The sequence below is a fragment of the Pongo abelii genome, chromosome 17, assembly GCF_028885655.2.
Source record: "Pongo abelii isolate AG06213 chromosome 17, NHGRI_mPonAbe1-v2.0_pri, whole genome shotgun sequence".
NCBI lineage: Eukaryota > Metazoa > Chordata > Mammalia > Primates > Hominidae > Pongo > Pongo abelii.
In genome coordinates this window covers 81,466,553-81,493,938 of record NC_072002.2, presented here as the reverse complement: position 1 = coordinate 81,493,938, position 27,386 = coordinate 81,466,553, and the positions used below count along the sequence as shown (strand labels likewise).

Below are 27,386 nucleotides of genomic sequence, written 5' to 3'. Positions count from 1 at the left end.
TCTGCCCGCCTCAGACTCCCAAAGTGCTAGGATTACAGGCATAAGCCACCACACCTGGCCGTTTCTGTTTAATATTTTTGTATTTTCCTCAATATATTACTAGATTTATGACAGCAGAGATTCTTGGTGATTTTATTCCATAGTTATATATGTATGCACATATAGTGATTATAATATGAAAAGTATTCAATTCATATGCTTTCAGAAAAATATATTTCACATGCAACCTGGAAAAACAATTTTATATGTTTTGTAAATATGAAAAAATAAGCAAAAATGACAATACTAACCATATGGATATAGTTCAAAATAGAATTACTAAGTAGTATTTGTTAGTTATACTAAAAAACTTAATATATATGTATACCTGAGTGCACCAATATATAATAGATATTTTTAAAAATTTATTTGTAATTCATTCAGTATTTAAGCTCACCATACACATATATATACATACATATATATATACACACACACCTATATATATATATACACACACACCCCTATATATATATATATATATATATATATATACACATATTTATATATTCAGTAATAAAACTAATTCTTGGAAAATATCCCTGATTTTGAAGTTATCTTTATAACACTTATTCAAATATTACTGGACACATATACTCAATGAAAATAGAAATGAAACTAAAAGATGGTGTGCCAGTCCTCTTTTAAATATTTTTCAAAGTTGATGTAATACTTTGAGCAACACAATTTTAAAAAAGAATGATGAAATAGTGAAGATTTATTTCATTATTGTCATTCTTCACACAAACTTTCATTACACGGTCTTTCAAATTACATGTCTTTTAAATATATATGTGGAAAAAAACTTATGAGCAATGATGAAATAATTCTTTGGATGATGACATATCATGAAAATGTTTAAGACAAGTATCTTGATAATATTCAAGGCATTTAAAACACCATGTTACTAAGTTCCATAATGTATCCTAGATTTATAAAAGTGTCTACATACCCACATAGTCATTGAAGATATAATTTTTTAATTTGAAATAAGTTAATATTTGTTTATTCTTTGAAGTACCTCTATAACAACCACAAAAATGAAATAACATTATCTACAAACAGGTAGAAGTGATCCAAAGGAAACTCAAATGCTAATGTTTATTGCAATGTACTGTGAAAGTATTCTCAGTCTTAAGCTCTACTGAGGAAGAGAAATATCTATTGGGTGCAACGGCATAGAGTTTTTCTTGTGCCCTGCTTAAAGTATAAGTGTAAAGCTTTATGGAAAAAGCTATGAAATAAAATACTTTTTATAAATTTACATATATGTATACCATGCTTAAAAAGTTTAGCTAACTTAGGGAACTTTCTCAACATCATATAATGTAGCAACAGGTAAGCCGGAATTAAAATTTATGTCTGTCTCCAAGAATGATAGTGATTTTTACCCCATATTCCATGCTAATCATAAAGACTAGCTCTCTTTAGATTATGCGCACAATTAAAAATATGAAAAACAAGTTTTTCTGTTTCTGTATTCAAAAAGAATGCTATTTATGATTTTAAGGGCAAAAATAAAAGGAAGGTCAATTTGACTGATCCCAAACTCTTTCCTGGGATATGCACTCTTCAAACTCAAAATAAGGGACATTGGTCAGCCCTATTTCACAACTTCCCTTAAGGAGGAGTGTCACACATCATGAAATAATTATTTTGGGACATGCAGATGTCACTGTCAAATTCTGGAAGTCTGTCTCAGTCCTATAAGCATCTGAAAGAATGATACATGGCTACCTGTCATGTTCCTCCACTTAAATCCAAGGAGAAACCAACAATTTCCTCTCACCCTGCTGCATACATGACAGTTTACGAATTGAAATCAGTGGAAACATGGTTTACGTGCTGTCGATGTATATAACATTATTGTAGATACTTTCTCATATATTAAGATGCCTTGTTTTAATAATCCAGGAATTATGGCTATCACAAACACAAGACTGTTGTGTTTCCTCCAATGTTGATCACAGGGTTAGACTGACTTGGGTTCAGATTTCTGATTTGAAATTCACTGGGTAGGTTTTTATTAATACAATGAAAACCAAACACCTAACATTAATATATGCCTCCCATAGTGCCACTAAAAACTTTTTAAAGTGCTGTTAATCTCTTCCTCCTTCCTAGAAGTGAAATATTAATGTATGAACACTAAAACCAATCAAGCAATCTCTAAAAAAATTGCTTTCAAAGGTAATAAAGCATAGCTCATGTAATTGAAATGGTGTACATATGAACCATAATTATTTTAATGCAATATCTTTGTATAAGTAGTTTTTAAAAATTTTTACAAAGAGTAGTAAAAGGTATTTGATTAGGTTCACCATAATCTTAACAATAATATTAAGTGGTGCTGATAAGGAAACTCTGAAGAGCATTCTATTTAGAAGTAAATAGAGAACATGTTTAAACATAAAGAACAGTTAATTACCAAAATAAGGAAATGTCTACACCATTAGAACACAAATTGTTAAATACATGTGTCAGATAAATTAAATAATGTAAATTCTGGATTAAGCCAAGAGAAAATCCAGAACCAGTATATACTTTCTTAGATTTCAGGCAGGGAACTTGATGGCACAAACGAAATGGAAAAACACTTTGACAGCTCTCCACCTTAGAATGAGAAAATGATAGTAAAGAGAAAGGTGGCACCTTCTTTGATATAATCTCAGCCTGAGATCCCTGAAAGGGAATTGCTAAAAATAAAATTGGGGCAGAATAAAACATGAAGGACACACAATTTAGAGAATGTTGGTAAGAAATAAAAAGCTTCATTATACCAGAAACTAAAAGAAGAGTATGTGCTTAGGATGATAGACTTGGCATGGATTTGTTTCTATTAAGAAACCCAAAATGAAGTTCACTGTTTCCACTTTCCTAGAGTACTCTTTATTTTTATTTTTAAAAATATTTTTAATTAACAAATACAAATAGTACATATTTATGGTGCATGATGATGTTTATATATATATACACAAACATACACACATACATTGTGAAATGGCTAAATCAAGTTAATTAACATATGCATTACCTACATACTTGTTTTTTGTGGACAGAACACTTAAAATCTACTCTCAGAAATTTTGAAGTATACAATATGTTGTTATTAACCATAGTCAATTATTATTAACTATATACAATCGATCTCTTAAACTTATTTTTCTTGTCTAACTGAAACTTTGTATTCTTTGTCCACACTACTCTTTAAAAAGGACCAGGCTTCTTCAGAGTTCCAAAGCAGCAGCACAATGATTGTTTTAAAAAATATTTACAGGTGTCCATGCATGTGTGCACACACACACGCACAAGTTAGAAAAGAAAAAAGAAAAAAAGAAGCTATCTACATCACAAAAGGAATTATAAAAAGGACAAAGAATGTTTAAAAAAATAGATCCTCACACATTCATGTCAGTTTCTGTGTACTTTAGACAACATATTAGTCTTTGATTGCTTACATGGTTTCTGGTACAGCAATATGTTCTGGGCTCTGCCACTGATCAATTTATTGCTTCTTGGTGCACATTCATGCCTCAGTACCTGCTTAACAAGGTCCTGTGCTGTGCACAGGAAATGCGCCCCCCAACCCCCCGCCCCCACCCCCACCCCCGGAGAGCTTTTCTCTTTTACTGTGAGTGCAAGGTTGAGCCTTGTCAGTAGAGGGCGATGGATGAACATTGCAGGAGAAGACTTCGCTTCCTAGATCCAGTACGTGGCATGTTTGCTTTTCCCTTTGTCATGCTGCATGGTCAGCTCTCTGGACGCGTGTGGGGATTTTTGCGGTGCTTTGCCCCAGACACACATACAGACCCTAATGTACCAAATGTACAGGCAATTGGCAACCAGCAACTGCAGCCTGGGCTCATGATAACTGCCTTGAGACCGCCCCCCCAGTGTAAACACTGTGCTCTAGACCGGGCAACGCAGTGCGCGCCAAGTCCTGTATATTTATCCTCCAGCCCGCTGGTATCCTGGAGGGTTGTTTCTTCTTTCCTGAAGAATGTGGGTTAGAATGTGAACCCAGGCAACCTGTGAACGTCTTCCATAGGGTATGCTGCAGCTGCACCTCCTCCAAGGAGGGCTGAAGCTGGTCCCAGGGAGAAGGCTTTCCGCCCATGCTTGTCTGTCCTCTGATATTTTCTCAGAGCGTCAGGATACCCTTTAGAGTTCTCCTTACATCTTTATGATTGCTCTAATATTATAGCTTACAATTCTATTAGAATTCCTCCTTTCAAATGATCATGTGGTTTTGTCCCTCTGTTGAACCCAGGCTGATACGGAGCCAGGCCTTTCACATTTCCTGTCCTAGATATGGAATCTGTCATTTCCCAAGATTCTGTGATCTGTTAGTGAGGAACTGCAGAAAATACAGATGGAATTGTCAGTAAATAAAATTGGAAAACCTGTCCAATTAATTCCTATGCCTTCTCTTTGATTTTTAATAATGATAAAGACAGCATTAAAGAAAACGTCTTCTCATTTTTTTTTTGTGATTTGTATTTTTTCAACTATTTTTAATTAGTATAAATATTTATAAATTAATGTTTTAGGAAAAGGTATCAATTTTTCAGAGGGTTTAATTGTAACTATTAAAAATAATTTATAGGTAAATATTATTTCTATGAAATTGCTACAGACAATCTTACATATAGTTCAGCACTAGTTTCCAGATATCCCTATAGAAAGTTGTTAAATAATTTCTTTTTTTAAGGCCAAAATATTTTAAATGTCTAATAAATACATAAATCCTAGGAATAGCACAGAACTCTTTAAGCTTAAATGTGTTCGAATTAATATGAAACATATTAAAAAGTAACTATACCAAAAGAAAAAAAACATATATAAAATAAAATATATTATATTTAAAAGAAAAAGGATAAAAAATCAAATTGTATAAAAAATATTTGAAAGCTGTGTAAAACATTAATAATCGTTTCTATTACAAATAACTGGCCAGGCACGGTGGCTCACACCTGTTAGCCCAACACTTGGGCCAAGGCCGGTGGATCACCTGAGGTCAGGTGTTTGAAGTCAGGGGTTTGAAACCAGCCTGGCCAACATGGCGCAACCCTGTCTCTACTAAAAATACAAAATTAGCCGGGCGTGGTGGCGCATGCTTGTAAACCCAGCTACTTCGGAGGCTGAGGCAGGAGAATCACTTGAACTTGGGAGGTGGAGGTTGCAGTGAGCCGACATCACGCCATTGTACTCCAGCCTGGGTAAGAAGAGTGAAACTGTCTCAAAACAAAACTACACCGGGCTGGGTGGCTCACACCTGTAAACCCAGCACTTTGGGAGGCTGAGGCGGGCAGATCACGAGGTCAGGAGATCGAGACCATCCTGGCTAACACAGTGAACCCCAGTCTCTACTAAAAATACAAAAAAATTGCCGGGCATGGTGGCGGGCGCCTGTAGTCCCAGCTACTCGGGAGGCTGAGGCAGGAGAATGGCGTGAACCCGGGAGGCGGAGCTTGCAGTGAGCCGAGATCACGCCACTGCACTCCAGCCTGGGCGACAGAGCGAAACTCGGTCTCAAAAAATCAAAAACAACAACAGCAACAACAAAACAAAACAGAACAAGTAACTACGTAAACCCTGTGACTTTTTGGCAGCCTAATACATTTTAATTAAAAATAAAGACAGGCAGGGGGTGATGGCTGACACCTATTATCCCAACACTTTGGGAGGCCAAAGCAAGAGCAGCGCTCAAGTCCAGGAGTTCAAGACCAGCCTGGGACACACAGTGAAACCCCGTCTCTACATTTTTTTGTTTGTTTGTTTAATTAGCTGGACATGGTGATTAATGCCTGTAGTCCCAACTACCAAGGATGCTAAGGCGGGAGGATTACTTGAGCCCAGGAGTTCAAAGCTGCAATGATCTATGACTGCATCATTGCACTCTAGCCTAGACAGAGTGAGGACATGTCTCAAAAACAAACAAACAAGAATAAATAAATAAATAAATAAATAAATAAATAAAAGCCAGAGATAAGTGAAAAGATAATTATTTGCAAAATCCTGAAGAAGTAATTCTGTCCTCAATATGCAAGAATATTTGCTGGTTGATAAGAAATGATCTTTATAAAAGTTAGTTCCTCAGTGTTGATGTAGTAAATGACTTAATGTAAATACCGTGGGTGACTTTGCCAATGAAGAAATTTCCAAGCACTCTGTATCCATTACAGGTGACATATTTATCAATCTGAATGTTTTAACCGGGTAAGAGTACTATTGAAGCTTTCCAAAATTATTTTCCATAATATGCTTTCATAAAAATTAACATTTAAAAAATTTATCAAATCCAGAAACCACATTCTATTTATTACTAATATTAATAGGGAGTGAACATTTTTTAGTAAATTGATTCATAGATTGGTTTGATGAATCACTTGTGTGTATAGAAATTTCAGCAAGTATGTAAAAATGTTTATAAAATGAAATTATATATTTTGAGTATAAAGAAAATTTTATTTAAGAATAATAACCAAGGTAAAGGGTGTTTTGGGACACCATTTATCTAATAAAGCACCTTAAACCTAATAAAAAGAAAAGTGATCCTTCAAAGTACCTCCTAGATTAATAAAACAACCAGATTAATATCTTGAAGTAACACAATTTAAGGCAATAAGATTACATAACAATCAATAAATCATCCTACAAGAGCAACATTTTCTTGTATTACCTTTATTTTAACATCAAGGTTAACAGACTATCAGACTTGAAGACTTGTAATGAAAAATAATTAAAGGAAAATTATTTGAATTGTTAAACTTGTTTTTTAAAGTTTGTGATGTGATTATAAGATTGTCCATGAAATTTGCTGTTTCACTTTTTTTATAATGCAAATCTATTAATAGGTAGAATGGGTAAAATATAGAATTTTAAAACAATATAAAATTCTCCAAATGTGTTTCAATGAAGATATACAGATCTTAAAATTATGCTTTACAATATTTTCTTTGCTCTTTTGAGTTATACAATAACTCAAATTAACTCAACAAAAAGAAAAAATTATACAATATTTTCTTTACTCTTTTGAAAAAAATTCCTTGTCTCCAAAAATAATTGGTAACTTTTTCATGATGGATTTATTTGTATATTTTGGAGATTGCTTAGATGTGCTACAGCATCAGAAAGCTGAAAAAAAAAAAAAACAGCTATTTTCTTCCAGCTAGTTATCATTCTTGGCCCCAGGATGGCCAGAGTTTAAAAAGATAGGTGTTTAATAACTGAGGCTGCTCTATTTCTCTTTCGATTGGAACTGTCCATCACGTTTCTCACTTTTTTGTTTGTTTGTTTTTTGTTTGAGACAGAATCTGGCTGTGTCACCCAGGCTGGAATGCAGTAGTGCAATCTCGGCTCACTGCAACCTCTGCCTCCTGAGTTCAAGCAATTCTCCTGCTTCAGCCTCCTGAGTAGCTGGGACTACAGGCGCATGCCACCACACCCGGCTAATTTTTTATAGTTTTAGTAGAGATGGGGTTTCACCGTGTTAGCCAGGATGGTCTCCATCTCCTGACCTTGTGATCTGCCTGCCTTGGCCTCCCAAAGTGCTGGGATTACAGGTGTGAGCCATCACACCCAGCCCTCATTTATTCTTAAGCAATACATAGCGCACACAGCTTTCCAATGATAGCAGAGTGCATCTTTTTGAATTTGATAGATTTGCCTCTTTTACGCTTTGAGAAAAATGAGCAGGATAGCAAAATAAGTGTTGTTCTTTTTATGTATTATTTAAATGTGTTTTGTTTTTTGTTTCTTTGTTAGGTTTTGTTTTGTCCCATGTTTTTGAAAGGCAAAGTGGTTCTTTAGAGAGGATTGCAATAAACATTTGTTTTCTAGTGTTAAGTTCCTGGCATTTCTGATTGGTATTCTTGATTATTGTCTAAAAATCACATGTATAGGAAACCATCAGGTTTAATTCAAATATGTTTCCCCTTATGTGAGAATGAAACTTCAAAAACAACAAGCTAAAATAACGAAAATATTCCACAGTGCAATAGCTGAAGATCTCTATCACTCATCCATACTTCCCCAATTAGATGATAATATCCCAGCCATGCTGAATACTAATCTCCTCATTTCAAAAATAATAATACAGCTTCTCCTCTACAATCTCTATCTTCTAAGGATTTTGTAAAGATAAAAAACAAATAAGAAAGAAGGTAAAAGAGGACTGTGGTACAAGTAGTTTTGTTAATATTAACAGTGACAATTAAGGGTCATGTCATACATTACAAGTTCTCAACATGGAGTTCATTCTCTTCTAAAGAGATTTGAATGAGCTATACGGTGTCTATGTACACTTGATATTGCACAGAAACATCATTGTCAATGTCTGTTGGAGATGAGAATGGAGCAGGTTAATAATGTCGTTCATCGGATGTTTAAGGGAGTCAAATTAACAAAGTAAAAAACAAGTTAAGAACTCCAATATAAACGTATTATAGAGGTTGATTTTTTTGTTTTGTCATCATACGCGTGTGATATTAATAATGTACTACAGGTACATAAGATGTAACCATTGGTTTAGCTGAATGAAGTGTTTGAGAGACTGCATGCACAGGTTTTACATTTTCTTGTGAATCTATAATCATTTCAAAATGCAGGTTTTTTTAAAAAGTCATTAGACTGGAATGAAAGAAAATGAAATAATGTAAGAAAAATAGAAAAGAGGATTAAAACAATTATACTTAATAATATTGAGACTATGTCACAGAGAAGTTTCTAAGGAATATTTTCGGTCAAGAGATTTGTATAGTTGAGTTTCAAAGTTACAGTTGATTTTCATGTTATTTAAACTTTCCTAAAAATAATAAAAAGTTAACAATATACAATGCTTTGAAATCTATAAATATTTTACATATCGTCAAAGGAACTAAATGATACACATAAAAATTATATACACAAACTTTTCATTTGATGCTAAGAAACCCTCAGATAAAAGTAAACCTAGGCGGGACACAGTGGCTCATCTGTGTAATCCCAGCATTTTGGGAGGCCTAGGCTAGAGGATCACCTGGATCACCTGAGGTCAGAAGTTCCAGGCCAGCCTGGCCAACAGGGTGAAACACCATCTCTACTGAAACTACAAAAATTAGCTGGGTGTGGTGGCATGCACCTGTAATCCCAGCTACTCAGGAGGCTGAGGCAGGAGAATCACTTGAACCTGGGAGGAAGAGGTTGTAGTGAGCCGAGATCGCACCGTTGCACTCAAGCCTGAGTGACAAGAGTGAAACTCCATCTCAAAAATAAATAAATAAGTAAAGAATAAGAATAATAAACCTAAATCCTAGGTAATAAATATAAGACTTCAAAAGGCACACATAATACTTATAAAAATGATAAAATATTATAGTCCTCAATCGATAATCAAAACTTTATGTAATATTGAAACTGATAGGGTAATATAATTTAAAATAGTAATGAGAAATCAATGCCTTCTCTTACACTATTATTTCTTGGAGTTCTAAAGCTGAATTTCATGCAATATATAAAGTACATATAAAACAAAGTCACTGAAAAGAAGAAAAATTATTTGAAAATATAAGAGTATGTAATGCAGTGCTTCCAAATAAATGATAGAATTGTAAATTTTCCTGTAGCCACGTTTAAAAATATAAAAAACACCCAGATAATGTTAATTTTAATAATGTTTATTTGATATCATATATCCAAAATATCTTCACATACTTTTAATTAAAATCATTAAGATAATATTTAATATTTTATACATATTTTTAAATTATGAAGATGATTCTTGTCTCATTTCCCACATGCTCAAACAGCTAGAGAAAATGACAGGTAAAAAGATGTCTTATATCTGTCTTCTTTGGATGGATAATAAATTAATCATAGAAAATTAAAATGCCAGAATAGTCACACTCTACTCTGGAGGAATCCAAACATTTACTCAAATACCTATGTGGGTAAACAAAATTTTTGGTTTTGTTCTTAATGTATAAGTGGCCAGGGTGGGGAAGAGAAGGAGAGAATTTTCAGCAATTTGCAAAATATTAATATAATAAATGAGCTGACATCAGGGTAATTTGCCTTCGCTATGTGGTGCAAATAGTTATCATTTTTCAAATCAATGAGTGCCATTATTTTGACTGATATTAAATGTCTTTTTTGGAGGTAAAGTATAATATCGATAATTTTCAGATTCACTCATAACAATATTTTGTCTAATCTAAAGACATTTAGCTTGTCTCCATGTAAAAATTTTCTTTTTCCTAAATTTCAGTGGTTGCATTTTGTGATCTATGATTCTCTTCCTTTCACTTTTGTGTCCAAAAGTTTCCTGAACTCATTATTTCTTCTTTTATCCACTTCTTCCTCTTGACTACAGTTCATATCCAAATAACTGTATCTCTGCCTGATTTTTCTATTTTAAGCTATGTGTCTGACTAACCTGAGAAAACAACTCAGATGTCCCATGGTTACACCAAATTTGCTCCTAAGCCTTCCCTTTTTTCAGTATCCCTAGGAAAATTATTATAATATCAAGTTTTACAAGAAAAAAACATATGGACATCATTTTTAATTAATTCTAGTCTTTATTCTCCATATCCAATCAATAATTTTGTTCTGTTGATCCCATCTCCTACATATGTCTTTAATGTATCAATTTCTCTCTATCATCATTCTTTCTACCCTAATAGGGACCTATCTTCTCTTCTAGAGTGAACCTGACCTAAGGGACCTATCTTCTCTTCTAGAGTGAACCTGACCTAAGCAGGTCTGCAGAGGGATGTTCCTGTAAAATCAAACTTTGCTTCATCCAATCTCACAGCACATATGCAGCAATGTATCAGTTTTATAAATCAATTATATTTATTAGGTAAGTCTGCAGTCATGCAGTTTCAGGAGAATCAGATTTTACTGGATGGAGAGTATCGAGTAGAATATATAGCCCTCTTGAAAATGGTGAAAAAACATTACTTTGGTGACATCTTCTGGAGCTCAGCATACCCTTAGGCAAATTTTGGGACTCAGGAACTGTATCTCTATTTGAAGCATACTGTACCATTCTGAATTTATGAACACTGCTCAGTAATTTCTGTATTGTTTCTCATTAAAAATAACACATTCCATAATTGTGATTGTTAGTGTTTTTTTGTATATCACATAAAGTGATTTTGATTACCAAGCAGTTGTTCAATAGGATCATGACAATAGCTTGTGGACTAGATTCTCTATTTCCAGACTTACACTAAGGATGTCCTCAGAAGGAGCATTCTAAAATGCAGTCCTTTGCCTGGAACCATGTGATCCCAAATAAAAGTAATGATCATGTCATTCCCAACTTAGAGCCTGGGAGTGTCCCTCAGTATAAAGTTGAAACTCTTTAATATGTCCACGATGTATCCCCTGCTCACTTCTGCAGTATGATCTTCTAATTTCAGAACAGATACAAGGTTCTCTGACCTCACAATGTTTAAACATTAAGTACTGTAGGTGTTCATAACTTTTATAATGTAATTTAGGTATTCCGTACTTCCTCAGTACTTTTTAAGTTTGCAATTCTGCTTGATCTTCTACACCACTAGTATGTGAACTGTGGTGACAGAAACTAACTTTATCCATGATTGTACTACCAGGGCATAGGATTGCTTGGCGTGCTGTAAGTACTAATGAAATACATCTTAAATGGATACATTTAAGATACTAATGAGATATTTTACAATTTAATATTTTTCCATATACATGCTGATTTTATGTGAATTTTAAAAGTATATTTGGAATATTAACTTTAAAAGAAAAATTAGAAAATGCATATTGAGATAAAAATCTAGGAATGTGTATTTTTCAACTGAATATCAATTTCTACAGGTTAACGGCAAAAACAATTGTGATATCTATGACATTTAAATAAATATAATGTAATTTTGTGAAAAGTCCTTTTAGAAAACTTACAGTATCCCCAGTTTTATTCAGATCTAAAATATTATACTATAATGACCTTTTCAACATTTTTCTTCTAATATTTTGCTAAACAAAGAAAGACAAAAAGCATACTGCAACCTAGACTTTCTTGTTGGTTCTAGTTCTATTAGTGTATTATTTGGCACTTTGCCTGTTTGAACAGATGTTCAACACCTTTTTTTTGAGTTTCATAGATTTATTTTGTCAAAACAGGTGTAATTTAAAATCATTTACTCATTAGAGTAATATAAAAAGTGATGGTGTCATACATATGTTTGTATAATAATTTCTTGGCAATGGAAGACAATTTGCATCTTTAGCCTAATACAAGATATACCTACCTAGAACGACTAAATAAGCAACTCAGATAAGATTTTTAAGAAAATCTTTCCAGGTATTCATTTATTACAACTCCAACTTTTTGTTTAACATTTTTCTATTGAGAAGCATTTTTTATTGTTTATTAAGTGCACTTCAAGGAATTCATGACTTATATAAATTAATACTCAGTATTTGTATATTGATTTAGAGTTCATGATTCAATTTATAGTTTATAATCTTATTCAACAATTTATTCATTGACTAATCCTGGAAGTAGGTTTCATTGTGACTTGCCATGAAGGTAAGGAAACAGACATATATGTATTGCTTGCTCCAAATCATTGTATACAAGAGTTGCATCTTAAACTAGCTGTCCATCAGTTGCATGTTTAATAAGAACCATCTCTTTGGTTTGAAGAATGTGAGTATTGGGCTTATTTTTGACTCAGGATAATGAATCTGGAATGGTATCTTAGTAAACTGGCCCATGTGTGACTTTTTCTTAAAAAAAGACATAGTGCATAATGATTAAGAGCAGGCAAATGATTATCTTTATTCTCCTGATTATCTTTAAAGTCAAATAGTGATTATAGTTTCATAAAATAACTAAATTGGAACTTATGAAACTTCCATTAGTTGGTCACCTTTAATCTACAAAATATTAATTTCATACATTTATACCTAATGTGTGATATCTTTGCCTCCATTAATTTTCTTGATATTCTTTGCTTAGGATCACACTTTTTTCATCAATTCATATTTTTATTCAAGTATTAGCTCATTGGCTGTACTCTTACCCTAGAAAATCTTCCCTTTCTCCCATATCAAAACACATTATTTTCTTCTATTTTTAACCATTATTTTTGGTCCTTATTCTATAAAATTGTATCACTTATTTCTCTGTCACTAACTTTTATGAGACATGTTTTTACTTGCTTTTGGAATTTCATGTCTTTTACGGTATCATTTTGTATGCAAATCTGGTAGGACAAGAACAAGTCTAAGATATGAACAATGTGTCCTAGAGGGCTACACTTACTACTCATATTTCACATTGCCTATGAAATCAGCTTACATTCTAATTCTGGCCCAGCCAGTTTACTTACCTAAGACACTTAGCTTATATGAAGCTTAATATAAACATTTATAACGTGGGAACAATAATAGGATTTATTCCAAAGACCATTGTGAAGATTATCTAAGATAATGTATAGAACAGATCCTGGCCCATAGGTAAGTTCTTATTAAATTGTAGTTACTTTTCAATTCTTGGGGCTTACACAATGTATTTCCATTGTAGCTTTCAGTGCACTGTATATAGATGGTTAAATGTATTGCGTCAGAAATAAATTGGCCAAAATTCTATGTAGAGAGCAAAAAGAATATTAAAAATCTGAGCTTTCAGAATTGGTCATAATTTGGAGTTATCTTCATTTTCTCTTTTCCCAATCTCTCAAGCCATGGCTGCTCTTGGTATATACTTTTACCTTTTAATTTATCTTTACTCCTTTCATAAATGTATAAGGTCAACGACAGTTCCCAGATAAAGAGATGTAATTAAATAGCAACCAATGCAACATATAGAAGTTTTTCTTATAATTTTATTTTAAAATGAAAATGAAAACCTTTCCATTGGTATATTTAAAGGAAAAATAAATATCCTTCATCAAAACTTATTAGCATATTAATGTGGTCCCTTTATTAGCGATATGTGTTTATTTTTAAGTGTACGTGTTCAAGGTAACTTCAATAAAATTCATAATACTTGATATATGACTCATTTTATGTCAGTGTCTTCCTATTTTTATAAAGTAATTATGAAAGCCAGTAAAACATATCTTATTGGAAGCCCAACTTACAAAGCAAATATAAGTGGAGACATGTTCATTTAAAAGAGGGCAGACTGTTGAAATCTTGCTCATTCAGTTTCCTGTACATATGTATAAGGTATTTTGATTTATTAAAAATCTTTTGAAATACATACAGTATATCTCCAGTCTTCTTAAGTCTTCATTCCCAAAGGGAGACATTTGCAACATTTAGTCAGATGCTCATGTTTAATACAAAACATCAGGTAGTAAAATAAAATATTCCTTATCTGAACACTGTAGCCACATATGCCAGCAAGATAAATATGAATTCTATACTTTGTTATCAATCTTACTTCAGCAAATGTGCATATAAAGATATTCATATGCCTATTACTAACAATATTCAGGACACCATGGTATGCAAAAACTCAACAAGAGAATATTTTCATGAGGAACACATAATAGTTTGTCGTGTGACAAACTCTCTGACAAGCCAAGACCTATAATCCTGAAAATGAACCCTGAAGGTTAAGTATTAGTATTTTTATTTTTCAAGGTTAAAAACTTGTAAATGGCAAAGCCAGCATTCAGAATATTGGGTTTCCAAGCCCCTGCCCTCTACCCAGCCTATACAAAATCCTGTAATATTCTAAAATGAAGGCTTTACCTTAACACAAATCAATATCCACATGTATAATTATAAGCATGGATTGAATAAAATGTGTTTTATTAAATTACTTAATTAACACTAAATGAATATTATTTATTAGTAATGTGTAATGAGTTAAAAATAAATCAATTCGGAGAAGTAATATACAGATCATATTGGTTTCCTAATGTTCTTTATGCCTGTGAAGACATATCTATTTCTTTGAAGTATAATATAAATCTGGGTTTGTCATGTTGCATCTGAGGCTATTTTTGTTTGACATATTGTTAAAAGCACTTTAATTCTAGAAAATTCAAAACAATAACTTCTATAATCAATTTACTTTAATTTCCACAATTAATCACAATCTCACTATGTGATCTTGACAGCACATCTTTTTCAACAATAATGAACTACTTGACTGACAGATTCATGTGTTGAAAGAAGAAAATTAATTGAGAATGGATTTGTTCATATCTGCAGTACTTCACTGTTTTATGATCTGAGATATAGAGATGAACTTATTTGATGTAAAACACTTTCCTATAATCATCATGGGTCAAAGGAAATCATGTACATTGCCCCTACATTTTAAATGCATTATTTCCTCAATCAATTACAAATCTCGTTACTTTAGCAAATAGTTTAGTAAGCCAGTAACTCTACCACAGTTTTGCTCTCAGTAAAAACAGGAAATAGACAACTTTAGCAAATCATAACGTCTGACATTCAGATAAAGAAAAAGTTAAGAAGGAAGAAAGAGTGAAATGTAGGCAGGAAGGGTGTCAGTAATACAAAAGCAATGCTTTGGAGACTTTTAACAAACAGCTTTTGGAATCCACATGATCCATCAACAAGAATTTGTTTATTATGTAATATTACAACACCCTTTGAAAAAAGGAAGTGAACATATTTTTAACCTGAGAAAAAACATTTTAATATTCTACACTGATTTGACAGTTATTTTCTGCAATGTCCCTATTGATTGTAATAAAGCAATGTGAATAAAAGCTAATAATAATAACAGCAGTGATCTTCTTCCTGAATCCAAACAACAACAAAAATCTATCCCCCTTTTTTTTTTAGGTAATTCAGACTATCAGTGCAGTGGATAGAGATGAATCCATAGAAGAGCACCATTTTTACTTTAATCTATCTGTAGAAGACACTAACAATTCAAGTTTTGCAATCATAGATAATCAAGGTAATGTCATTCACTCATAATGAGTTTTGATACATTTTTGTGACTCATGTTAGACTTTAATGGAATTTATGGCATTGATTTTTATACTGTTCTTGCAACATAATAATGTTTGGAAATCAAGCAAAAGAGTAACAATGAAAATGGAGAACAAAACTGAATGTTAAGTTCTAAAAATATTGGCTCCATTTCTCACCGCATTTCTTCAGAGTAGAAACACTTTTTAAAGTTATCAATGGCTGTAAGCTCTTGTAAAGTCTGAATGACCCTGCGAATATAATTGCAGTTCTGACACCATGGCTCCTTTCATGTTCTCATCTAACTCAGACTTCAATCTATAACTGAGGAAGAAAATGATATTTATTTTAGTTACAGTCATGTTAGCTTGATTCAAAAATATTTAGGGTCATCAATTAGGAGCTTAGAATATATGAAATTGGGTTAATATAGTTCTTATTCCTTCAAAACTAAATAATTTTTATCAATCTAAGGATGAAGTGTTCCAAAGAATTTTTTGTAGGGGCAGAATTTATTTTTCCTTTCTGTAGAGGTGGATTAACTTTATACAAAGCCACGCTGCTTCTTTTTCATGAGCTTCAGTAAGAGAAACTTTTTGTCATAATAAGAACTTCTATTTTAATTTTTTTATACCTCAAAGTTATGAAACACAGTTGATTTATTACTCAAGTATCTGTAACCAAATACTTGCAGTTCTCCTTACAGCTGAGGTTAAGCTTTGTTTCAGAAGAGACCTTTCAAACGAAAGTAAATGCAACACATTTCTGTCTGTTTTGCCCTCGTCAAATTCCCCCGGGGAGGAAACTCAAATATGTTTCAGACAAAAACCACAAATATCTCTTTCAAGCTCTTTGACAAATCTCCAGACTGTTTTCCACAAAATTTAGCCATGTAACAAACTCTTAGATTCAGGGGGTACATGTATTATTATTATTATTATTTTTTGATGCTGCAGACTTCAACGTTATTTTATTTATTTTTTATTATTATACTTTAAGTTAGAAATTATATTTTTAAATACACATATTAATATAAATGAATCTAAGCTGGAGTTTTTAAATATATTTAAATACATAGATAGTTCTATATATATACATTAATTTATATTAATATAAAATAAATTACTGAGGTGAAATAAATATGTTGAAGCATACAAAATTGATTTGGTTTAATGCTTGTGGTCACCACTAATTTAATAAAATACATATTTAAAAAGTGTCAACTGTCTGTCAACTCTTAGATGTGCCTAACAAATAAAATCACATGGGCTTTATAGACCTTAAGGGTTTCATAGTGAATTGTCTTTAAAAAGGTGATTTGGGAAATGTCCTACTTAAGCATGCATTTCAAAAGGCTTTTATTTATTTTCCTTTTACTGCTATTGTCTTCTAAAATTTGTCTGGTGACTACAGAAAATATTTTGAGGGATGGTAAAAAAGGAGTAAAGGGAAAATACCGTTCTGAGGTACAAGAAATTACAATGACAAAAGTTATTTATAATATTTTGGGATTCACAGAAGAGTAATTGCATATTTGTTGAAGTGTTTATTGTTTGTTTTCATGAATTTTTTTGAATGGACTCTCTAGGTAAATGAATTAGTCTAAGTGTAATGATTTTCAGAATTTTAAATACAAAATAGATTAATAACATCAATGTGATATGAAATATCCTAATAGGATCTTGTCTACCAAGTGAAATTATTTTGTCTAATTAGAAAATATAGTATTTGAGATCATGTGCTTTGATACATAACTTTGAAAGTCTTGTATATTCCCTGGATTTGTACAAGTAATGGGTCCCAAGTATTAGAAAATTGATGATGTCATATGTAATTAACACAAATAAAGCCAGCTCTATCAGCATATATTTCATATTGGTAGTCCCTATAAATTATTGATATCTTATTAAAAAGCCATTTTCTGTGTACACATATGTTTTATATATGTGTCGAAGGCATTTTGGAACCAATTTAATTAATTCAATAATAATATAAATACTTTAAATAATTAACTAAATAATTAAGTAGTATCAACTCAATATTTAATAATATTAAATAGTAATTTTACTACATAATTTAAATAATTCATCTGATTACATAATTAGAGTTTAAGTAATGTCAAAACACTAATAATTTAGTGTGGATGTTTTAGTTGTCTTCTCATCAGAAATTTCCTCTTCCTTTTATTTGAACTTACTTGATCATACCTCTATACTATTGTCCCTAGCACATGTGACTATTACATACGAATTTCTCTTATGTAGTTGAAAAAATTATGCACATGAATTTTTGTTTTAGATAACACAGCTGTCATTTTGACTAATAGAACTGCTTTTAACCTTCAAGAAGAGCCTGTCTTCTACATCTCCATCTTAATTGCCGACAATGGAATCCCGTCACTTACAAGTACAAACACCCTTACCATCCATGTCTGTGACTGTGGTGACAGTGGGAGCACACAGACCTGCCAGTACCAGGAGCTTGTGCTTTCCATGGGATTCAAGACAGAAGTCATCATTGCTATTCTCATTTGCATTATGATCATATTTGGTAGGTAGAAGTCATCATTGCTATCCTCATTTGCATTATGATCATATTGGTAGGTAGTGCTGAACTGAACATATACTTATTTATTTAAAATAACATGATAAATACATAAAATAGTTAATTCTATTATAGCATTATAATGTGGGTTTGTGTGTATGTTTATTGCTTCTCTGAATGTAGTATAATTCTTAAATCAAGTGGAGTAAATAAGTGGATAAAAATGTGATCTTTGAATTGTATGAGTATGTGAGTGTGTATGTACACATCTGTTTATGCATGTTCTTGACACATATACAATGTAACAATATAAAATATGTAAAAATTAGTGATAATAATGGCAAGCTTCTCTCGAGTGCTTATTATACTCCAGGAAACAGTCTTCAGTGTTTTATATGCACTATGAAATACGAACCTCACAATAAACTTATTAAGTAGTAACTAATATCACCTACATTTTATAGATGAAGGAATGGAAACTCAAAAAGCTATGTGCTTTATGAAGGGTCATGCAGCTAGAAAATGATGTGCTAAGATTCCATGACCACAACACATTGTTGTACAACACTGTACTGCAACTGACTAGAGCCCAAGGTGCATTTAAAAAAAAAAAAGCGCAGTAAAATCTACTCTGTTAGCAATTTTCAAGTATAAAATACCTTATTTTTTTAATTTTTTTTATTATACTTTAAGTTTTCGGGTACATGTGCACAACGTGCAGGTTAGTTACCTGTGTATACTATAGTTACCATGTGGTAAAATAGATCTCTTGAATTTATTCCTAATGTCTAACTGAAACTTTGTGTCTTTTGACCAATGTCTCTTCATTCTCTCACCTGCTATCCTGCTACTACCATTCTACTCTCTACTTATGTGAGTTACTTATTTACTTTTTTTAGAGTTGTCAAAGTGAGATCATGCAGTGTTTGTCTTTCTGTGCCTGGCTTCTTTCATTTAGTATAATGTTATCTAGTTTTATCTATGTTGTTGCAGATGACGGAACTTTTTTTCTTGTTTAAAGCTAAATAGCATTCGTTGTGTCTGTGTACCTCATTTTCCTTATCCATTAATTCACTGATGGAAACTTAGCTTCCATCAATTCCATATCTTGATTATCGTGAATAATGCTGTAATGAACATGGAAGTGTGGCTATCTCTTCAACATACCAATTTCATTTATAAGTATTTAAGGTGATGAATATATTAATTAAATTGATTTAATTATTCCACAATGTATACATATATCAGACATCACATTGTATACCATAAATGTACATGTTTTTATTTGTCAATTAAAACTAAAATTAATCCAAAAATCTTTTTGTGAATAAAAAGGACAGTAAATGTTAGTATCAGACATCACATTGTATACCATAAATGTATATGTTTTTATTTGTCAATTAAAACTAAAAATAATCCAACAGTCTTTTTGTGAATAAAAAGGACAGTAAATGTTAGAAATGAGGAATGTATAAGAGAACGTCTTTTTAAATCCAACTACAGAAGAGAAAGAAATCCCGGTAAAAGAGCGCTATTAGTTTTTGTTTGCTTGTTTTTTCCTATTGCTATCACTGTTTTTATAAGCAGATAATTTATATTCATTTCACAAATGAGGCAGCTGAACTCCAAAAGGTCTTAATCAGGCTTTCAGGACTATAAAATATTCATCTAGCATAACCTTTTCCTTTTTTTAATGCCAAAATATATAGTCTAAACTCTGCTCTTGTCTCCCTCAAAACTTCAAACCAAAAGCCAACGAAACTACATTGAATAGTGAGAGCAAATGTATCAGACAGTTTCTGAAATGCCAAACTGACCACTCAAACTGGCATGAGATATGTTTCAGGACCTGCCTTGTCTTCACTTATCTTTCTCAAGGCTTCAAAACCTATCCATTCCTCATTTACCACCTACCATTACAATTGTTTAGGACCTAGCTTCAGTTTTTAAAATTATTTTTAATGATCTTTGATTATGAAGCTGAATTCATAGCTACATAGCTAGATCCAGAAGCAAAGATAAATAGTAAAAGCATAATGTGGGGGGGACTAAAATACTGAGCTACCTATAGATACAGACTTAAACCAAGCCCTGAAAACCTACAAACAAACAAGGGGCAGCTTTGTAGTTACAAATGTGAGTAAAATTTAGCAGGTGGGAGTTATGGGTCAACTATTACAATAGTGATTTCCTTTGAATGTTTTATAAATGTTTGTCTCCAATTCAGATCAGAAAAGTATTTATTAGACTCCTTTCTATTTCAACCATATATATCATATGAGTTCTAAAGTACAATACATGAATGCAAATATGGTGACCTTATTTATTTTAGATATTTTAAATGCAAGTTTTATATAAATATTATATAACCAACATATTTCTCTTTGTGATACTATTCATAACATTACTTCATGTGTGTTTCAAATCCTACATGTGAAATTCTGAACAGCTACATAAGATCCTAGGTTGGGTCTTGGTTATCCTTGATACCCACATGCAAAGACACACACACACACACACACACACACACACACACACACACACATTTTTATTTAAAATTAAAGCAAAAGTGTTCTGAATTTTTTCTGTTTCTACATGATGTTAAAATTATCTTATGTAATAAATAATAATTCTAGACAAATGTGTTATGATTAAAATGCATGATAGTTTGGAATTTCTGAAATTTATGTGGTATCACAGAGCACAGGCTGTGAACCAACTTTCTACTTTTGTCTTTTTTTATTTTATTGTATTTATAATTGATACAAACTGGACATATTTATGGGGTATAGTGTGTTGTTTCAATACCTTAATATAGTGTATAATGCTCAATCAGCATAATTAGCATATTTGTGACTGAAAACATTTAGCCTTTCTTTGTGGTGATAACATTCCAATTTATTTCTTCTACCTATTTTGAAATAAATTATTAGCTACAGTCACCCTGTCTAATAGTCACGGTATAATAGAACACCAGAACTTATTCCTCCTGTCCCACTGTAACTTTGTACCAATTGAATAACCTCTCTTCATCCCCACTCCCCTGAATATTTTCCAAATCTTGATACCTACCATTGTATTCTCTACTTCTATGAAATCAACGTTTTTAGATTCCACATATAAGTGAGATCATGCAGTGCTTTTCTTTCTGTGCCTAGCTTATTTTACTTAACATGATGTCCGGCAGGTTCATCTATGTTGCTGTAAATGACTTCACTGTTGGTGAATGAACAGTATTCCAATGTATCTCTCAACAAGCTGTGTCTTTCTAGCAATGTCATTTAACATCTGTGTGCTTCAGTTTTCTCATCTATAATAGGATATAATAATATAATGACTTTCACAAGAATAAAATCAATCAATAAATATAAAGCTTTTAGAAGAATGCCTGATGTATGCTTCATAGTAATACATATTAATTTAGAAAATAATTATGCCACAGAATTTTGCTTCAATAGGGAATATCAAACTGTTCTGTTGTTCTGAACTACTATTAATATGAAGCATTGGTTACTAAAGTTGACAAATGCATCCAGGTTGCAAAGTTTTATCATTCTACTTTATTCTATTTTAATATTTGAGAAAAAACAGATTTTGAATGTTAAATTGTTCATCATCTAAAATAGCTCACTATATTTTTATGGTTTTCTTTGTCTCTAAGTCATCAGCCAGAAAAATCGTGCTACATTCTTTTGTAATTTTGCAAGTCCCTTTGGCAAATTTTCAATAACAAATGTATCTTTTTGTTTTATAATCACAAAGTTTAAGCACTCCTCTTGAGCTTGAAATGAGAGCAAAGACTGTAATGTTTATAATACTCTATTTTTTATTGATATTCTGATATGCTTTCTTCATCAGGGTTTATTTTTTTGACTTTGGGTTTAAAACAACGGAGAAAACAGATTCTATTTCCTGAGAAAAGTGAAGATTTCAGAGAGAATATATTCCGATATGATGATGAAGGGGGTGGAGAAGAAGATACAGAGGCCTTTGATATAGCAGAGCTGAGGAGTAGTACCATAATGCGGGAACGCAAGACTCGGAAAACCACAAGCACTGAGATCAGAAGCCTATACAGGCAGTCTTTGCAAGTTGGCCCCGACAGTGCCATATTCAGGAAATTCATTCTGGAAAAGCTCGAAGAAGCAAATACTGATCCGTGTGCCCCTCCTTTTGATTCCCTCCAGACCTACGCTTTTGAGGGAACAGGGTCATTAGCTGGATCCCTGAGCTCCTTGGAATCAGCAGTCTCTGATCAGGATGAAAGCTATGATTACCTTAACGAGTTGGGACCTCGCTTTAAAAGATTAGCATGCATGTTTGGTTCTGCAGTGCAGTCAAATAATTAGGGCTTTTTACCATCAAAACTTTTAAAAGTGCTAATGTGTATTTGAACCAAATGGTAGTCTTAAAGAGTTTTGTGCCCTGGCTCTATGGCGGGGAAAGCCCTAGTCTATGGAGTTTTCTGATATCCCTGGAGTAAACACCCCATGGTTATTTTAAGCTACCTAAATGCTGTCATTGAACAGAGATGTGAGGAGAAATGTAAGCAATCAACTCACAGGCATCAATACAACCAGATTTGAAGTAAAATAGTTTAGGAAGATATTAAAAGTAGATGAGAGGACATAAGATGTAGTCAATCCTTATGCAATGATATCATTATTTACTTAGGAAAGAGTAAAAATACCAAACAAGAGAAAATTTAAAGGAGTAAAAATTTGCAAGTCAAATAGAAATGTACAAATCGAGATAACATTTACATTTCTATCATATTGACATGAAAATTGAAAATGTATAGTCAGAGAAATTTTCATGAATTATTCCATGAAGTATTGTTTCCTTTATTTAAAAAAGAATGCTAGGTAATCTTGGTAGAAAACTAGAAAGTATGATAAACAACAGATGGAGGAATCCATGGAAAATAGACGAGAAAATGTAAATAAGGCTTCCTGGAGATCACAGAAATTTTGTACGAATAAAAGCCTTATAAAACCAGCTCTGGCATATGACTAAAATATTCCTCTACTATTTTTCAATGTCATCTAATGCAAATGCTCAACCTTTTTAAATGGTTAATGTGAGAAAGGCACTGAATTAAGATATCTTAGTGTTATTTTATTTACTCAATTTTCATCTTTCACAGTGTAAGAATAAAATGTTTATGTGGTTAAGTTCCTGACACTATATAGAGATAAACTTTAAAACTTTAACAGCTAGGATAATGTGGGTGATTACACAGATGTTTAAAAACATTTACCTTATATGGAAAGCAGATTTCTGACTAAGATGCCATGATTCATCCTCGTTTGATATTTTAAAACCTTTGCCAAGAGCACTCTTTAAAACTGATTTCAAATTTGAACAGATACTTGGTGTATATTAATTAATCAGAGTTATATAGTATAAATTTGTATTATTTTTGATATTACAACTTTGTATTAAAAAAGGAAAATATATTTAGGTGTTTGTCATAGATTTTTTTCATATGCAACTCAAAACACATTCTTATCATGTCAAAATACAATAGCAAAATACAAGTCAATATTTACTCATAATTAAATGCAAACTTTATGGAACTGGTGGAAAGTGTGGAAAAATTTAAGTAAATTTTTACCTCTACTAAAAATTATTTAGACAACTTAAAGGAATACTGGATTCAAACTTCAGTTACTATTCACTCTAAATATTACTATCAACTGAACTGACTTTTACCCTTCATGGGATAAAACATGATACAATTCTCAGTATTTCCTTTTCTGTTAAGAGCTTCGAATGTGACTGATGCTTCAGTGTCATTTTTTTTTATTACTGAATATAAAATTAGGTGCAATAGTTACATTTATTGTAGCCTTAAGAGGGAAATCAATGCTAAGCTGTTGGGCATAAAGCTTTACAGTAACATTAGATAACAAGATAATAAAACACTTTAATTTTAATTGACCTTTTAAGAATGATTTTTATTATTCTATCCAAATCAAGGTAGACTTCAAAATTTATAGTTTGAACAGGAAGAAAGTAGTGAATACAAAATTCTTAAAATTGGTTCATATGATCATTTTTTTATTAATAGCATGTGAGACTAAGCTGAACCAAATTGGCCATATATGTTAAATCAAATAATTTGAGTAATTTTGAACTATTGATGAAGTAGTTAAATGGTTATAATATATTTTCTTGGTACTTTGAAATTTAAACATCTATATCACGTAATAAAGAAAGTTTTTCATCAATCTGAAACAGGCACCATTAAGTTGGTGACACAAATATTATCATTTCACAAAAGCTTGAGAAAACCAGATTTGAAGTAAAATAATTTAGGAAGATATTAAAAGTGAATGAGAGGACATAAGATGTAGTCAGTCCTTATGCAATGATATCATTATTTACTTAAGAAAGAGTAAAAATACCAAACAAGAGAAAATTTAAAGGAGCAAAAATTTGCAAGTCAAATAGAAATGTACAAATCAAGATAACATTTACATTTCTATCATACTGTCATGAAAATTGAAAATGTATAGTCAGAAATTTTCATGAATTATTCCGTGAAGTATTGTTTCCTCTATTTAAAAAAGAATGCTAGGTAATCTTAGTAGAAAACTAAAAAGTATGATAAACAACAGATGGAGGAATCCATGGAAAATAGACGAGAAAAAGTAAATAAGGCTTTCCGGGGATCACAGAAATTTTGTATGAATAAAAGTCTTATAAACAATGAATACATTTGGATAAACAACTCATTAAAATGCACATTAATTGAATACCTGTACAAATAGTTTTAATACTTGCGTCCAGTGGCACTAAAGAGATATATTAAAACAGATCCTGGTTGAGTTGATGATAAGGTTGTCAATCATAGGATACACAGGGAAAGCACAGACATGATTGCACATCTGTTTGGTAGTCTAAAATATGTTCCTTTTAACCACATCAAAAGATACTATCTGATTCTAATACAGAAGTTGCAACTTCCTAGGAATTATACTTTGTATTATTTTCAATAATTATTTTATGTTTTTGCATCACATGGGTGTTGCAAGAACACAGCTCTTAAGCTAAAGGCATTACATTAAGAATTTATTTTTGTAAATTTTAATAAACTCTAAATTAATGCAAAATATTTATGAAAATAGCACAGCTTCACATTAATACCCACAGTACTTAAATATCTCCCTTAGTTGACTCACAGCTTTGTATGTAAGCTTTAAATTTGTAATGGTAAAAATAAGAAAATTAGGACTAGTGAACTTCTAGTTGTTCACTCAGTGCATGAGCTTGAGCCTAACAGATCTTTGTTTGAATTAGTTGCTTTCAATTAAATGAACGTATATTTGTTAAACTGCTTAATCTTTCCAGACCTCACTTTGTAAAATGACGTCCAATCAACCTATTTCACATGGTTGTTATGAAGAATTAATAATAAGATATGTAAAACCAGCAGCACCAATAGTGCCTGACAAAATATAACTGCTCAATAAATAATAGTGAATTATTATAACAACAGCTGATGTTATTCTGTTGGAACGCATGGTCTGTTTCTTTTTCAATTCTGAGTGATCTCAACAGCTTCATGGCACATTGAAAATAAAAATCAACTTCCTCACCTTCCCCATAGGCCATGGACTTTCCCATCTCTACCCACTTGTGCAGTTTCTCCTCTTTCCTCTCTGCTCCTCAGTTACTAAAGCAATCTTCCTTCAAACACTTCTGTTTTCCATTACGTCACTTCATTCAGGTCGGAGATCAGCTGCAACTTCCTCAGAAAGACCACTGCTGCTTCCAGTGACCCTGGCTTTGTCTTGCTTTGTATTAAATTACTCCGCTACCTGGTATTATTGTTGTCTTTATCGCTTATTAGAATGTAACCCTTAATGGCAAGAAATTGTCAGTCTTGTTCATTTATCACTGTGTAAAAATGTTTCTAGCACACAGAAAGTGACCAATAAATATTTCTGGAATTAATGTAGTAATGAATCTAATCTATTTTACTTAGTCACATGTAGAAATTCATTTGGTTTCCGCTGACTATTTTTATAGAATTTTAATATGGAATTAAAGTATGCCAGTGAAAGTAAGTGGTCTATGAAGTTCATTTTAATTAATTTTTTTGTTGCTAACATTCTTTGCCATGTAACCTTCAGTAAGTTACTTAGAATTTTTTTCTCTTGATACCTTCACCTATACGACGGAGGTATTAAGAATACGTAAGTCATAGGATTGTTGTGGGAACTAACTGAAATAATATTAAAGAATGTAGAATATTTCCAAATGTATAGCAAACAGTTGACATTTTTACCAGTTGTTATTATTGTCAAAATAGGAATCATCATATTATTAATTTTACCTTTAGGAATGTTTATAGACCTATCCCTTTTACTCAAGTATGAGAATTAATCTGGAGAAGAAGAGAGAAGAAAGGGAATTAAATCAGGGCAATAATTATCTTCCTGTTACTTACTGCCTCCTCACCCTGACCCTCCCAGGGTAATTTTCTAATACCAAAGGAAGAAATTAATTACTCAGCTTATACATTATGTATGAGGTGCTCCGATGAAAATTAATCATTCTATGGCATTTATTTTGGGAAAAAAATGCTGGAAAGTTAAGTAGTAACCAACCTTTTTGTGGCAATGTTCCCTAGGTATAGATATTTCAGGAGAAATCCTGTTGAAAAAGAGGAGTTGGTTTATCTCATTTTGTAAGTAATAGAGAAGAAAAATATATTCCCATATTATTTTAGAACTACATAGAAGAAACAAAAGAAACATACTAATAGCACTAACTGATAGCTTTTCAAACATGTTGTTAATATCTAAGATCTGATGACCATAGTTGTAATTTTATACTAAGAAATAAAAATTAAATTACAAGCAGAT

General features: G+C 32.0%; 1 protein-coding gene across 4 annotated transcripts in view; it reads left to right on the top strand.

Annotated features, from left to right (window-relative positions):
- Window positions 1–26,571, top strand: part of CDH19 (cadherin 19) — a 104,399-nt gene extending 77,828 nt beyond the window's left edge. Inside the window, exons 10-12 of one of the 4 annotated variants that reach the window (XM_024235962.3) lie at window positions 15,835–15,952; window positions 18,265–18,516; window positions 22,369–26,571. In XM_024235962.3, coding sequence (XP_024091730.1) covers window positions 15,835–15,952; window positions 18,265–18,516; window positions 22,369–22,859 — 861 coding nt within the window. In that variant the 3' untranslated portion in view covers window positions 22,860–26,571. Of the gene's footprint in view, window positions 1–7,352; window positions 8,812–15,834; window positions 15,953–18,264; window positions 18,517–22,368 lie in introns of those variants that run through there. The other 3 variants (XM_054538057.2, XM_054538058.2, XM_054538059.2) reach the window with 3 other exon arrangements.
- The last annotated feature ends 815 nt before the right edge of the window (window positions 26,572–27,386 follow it).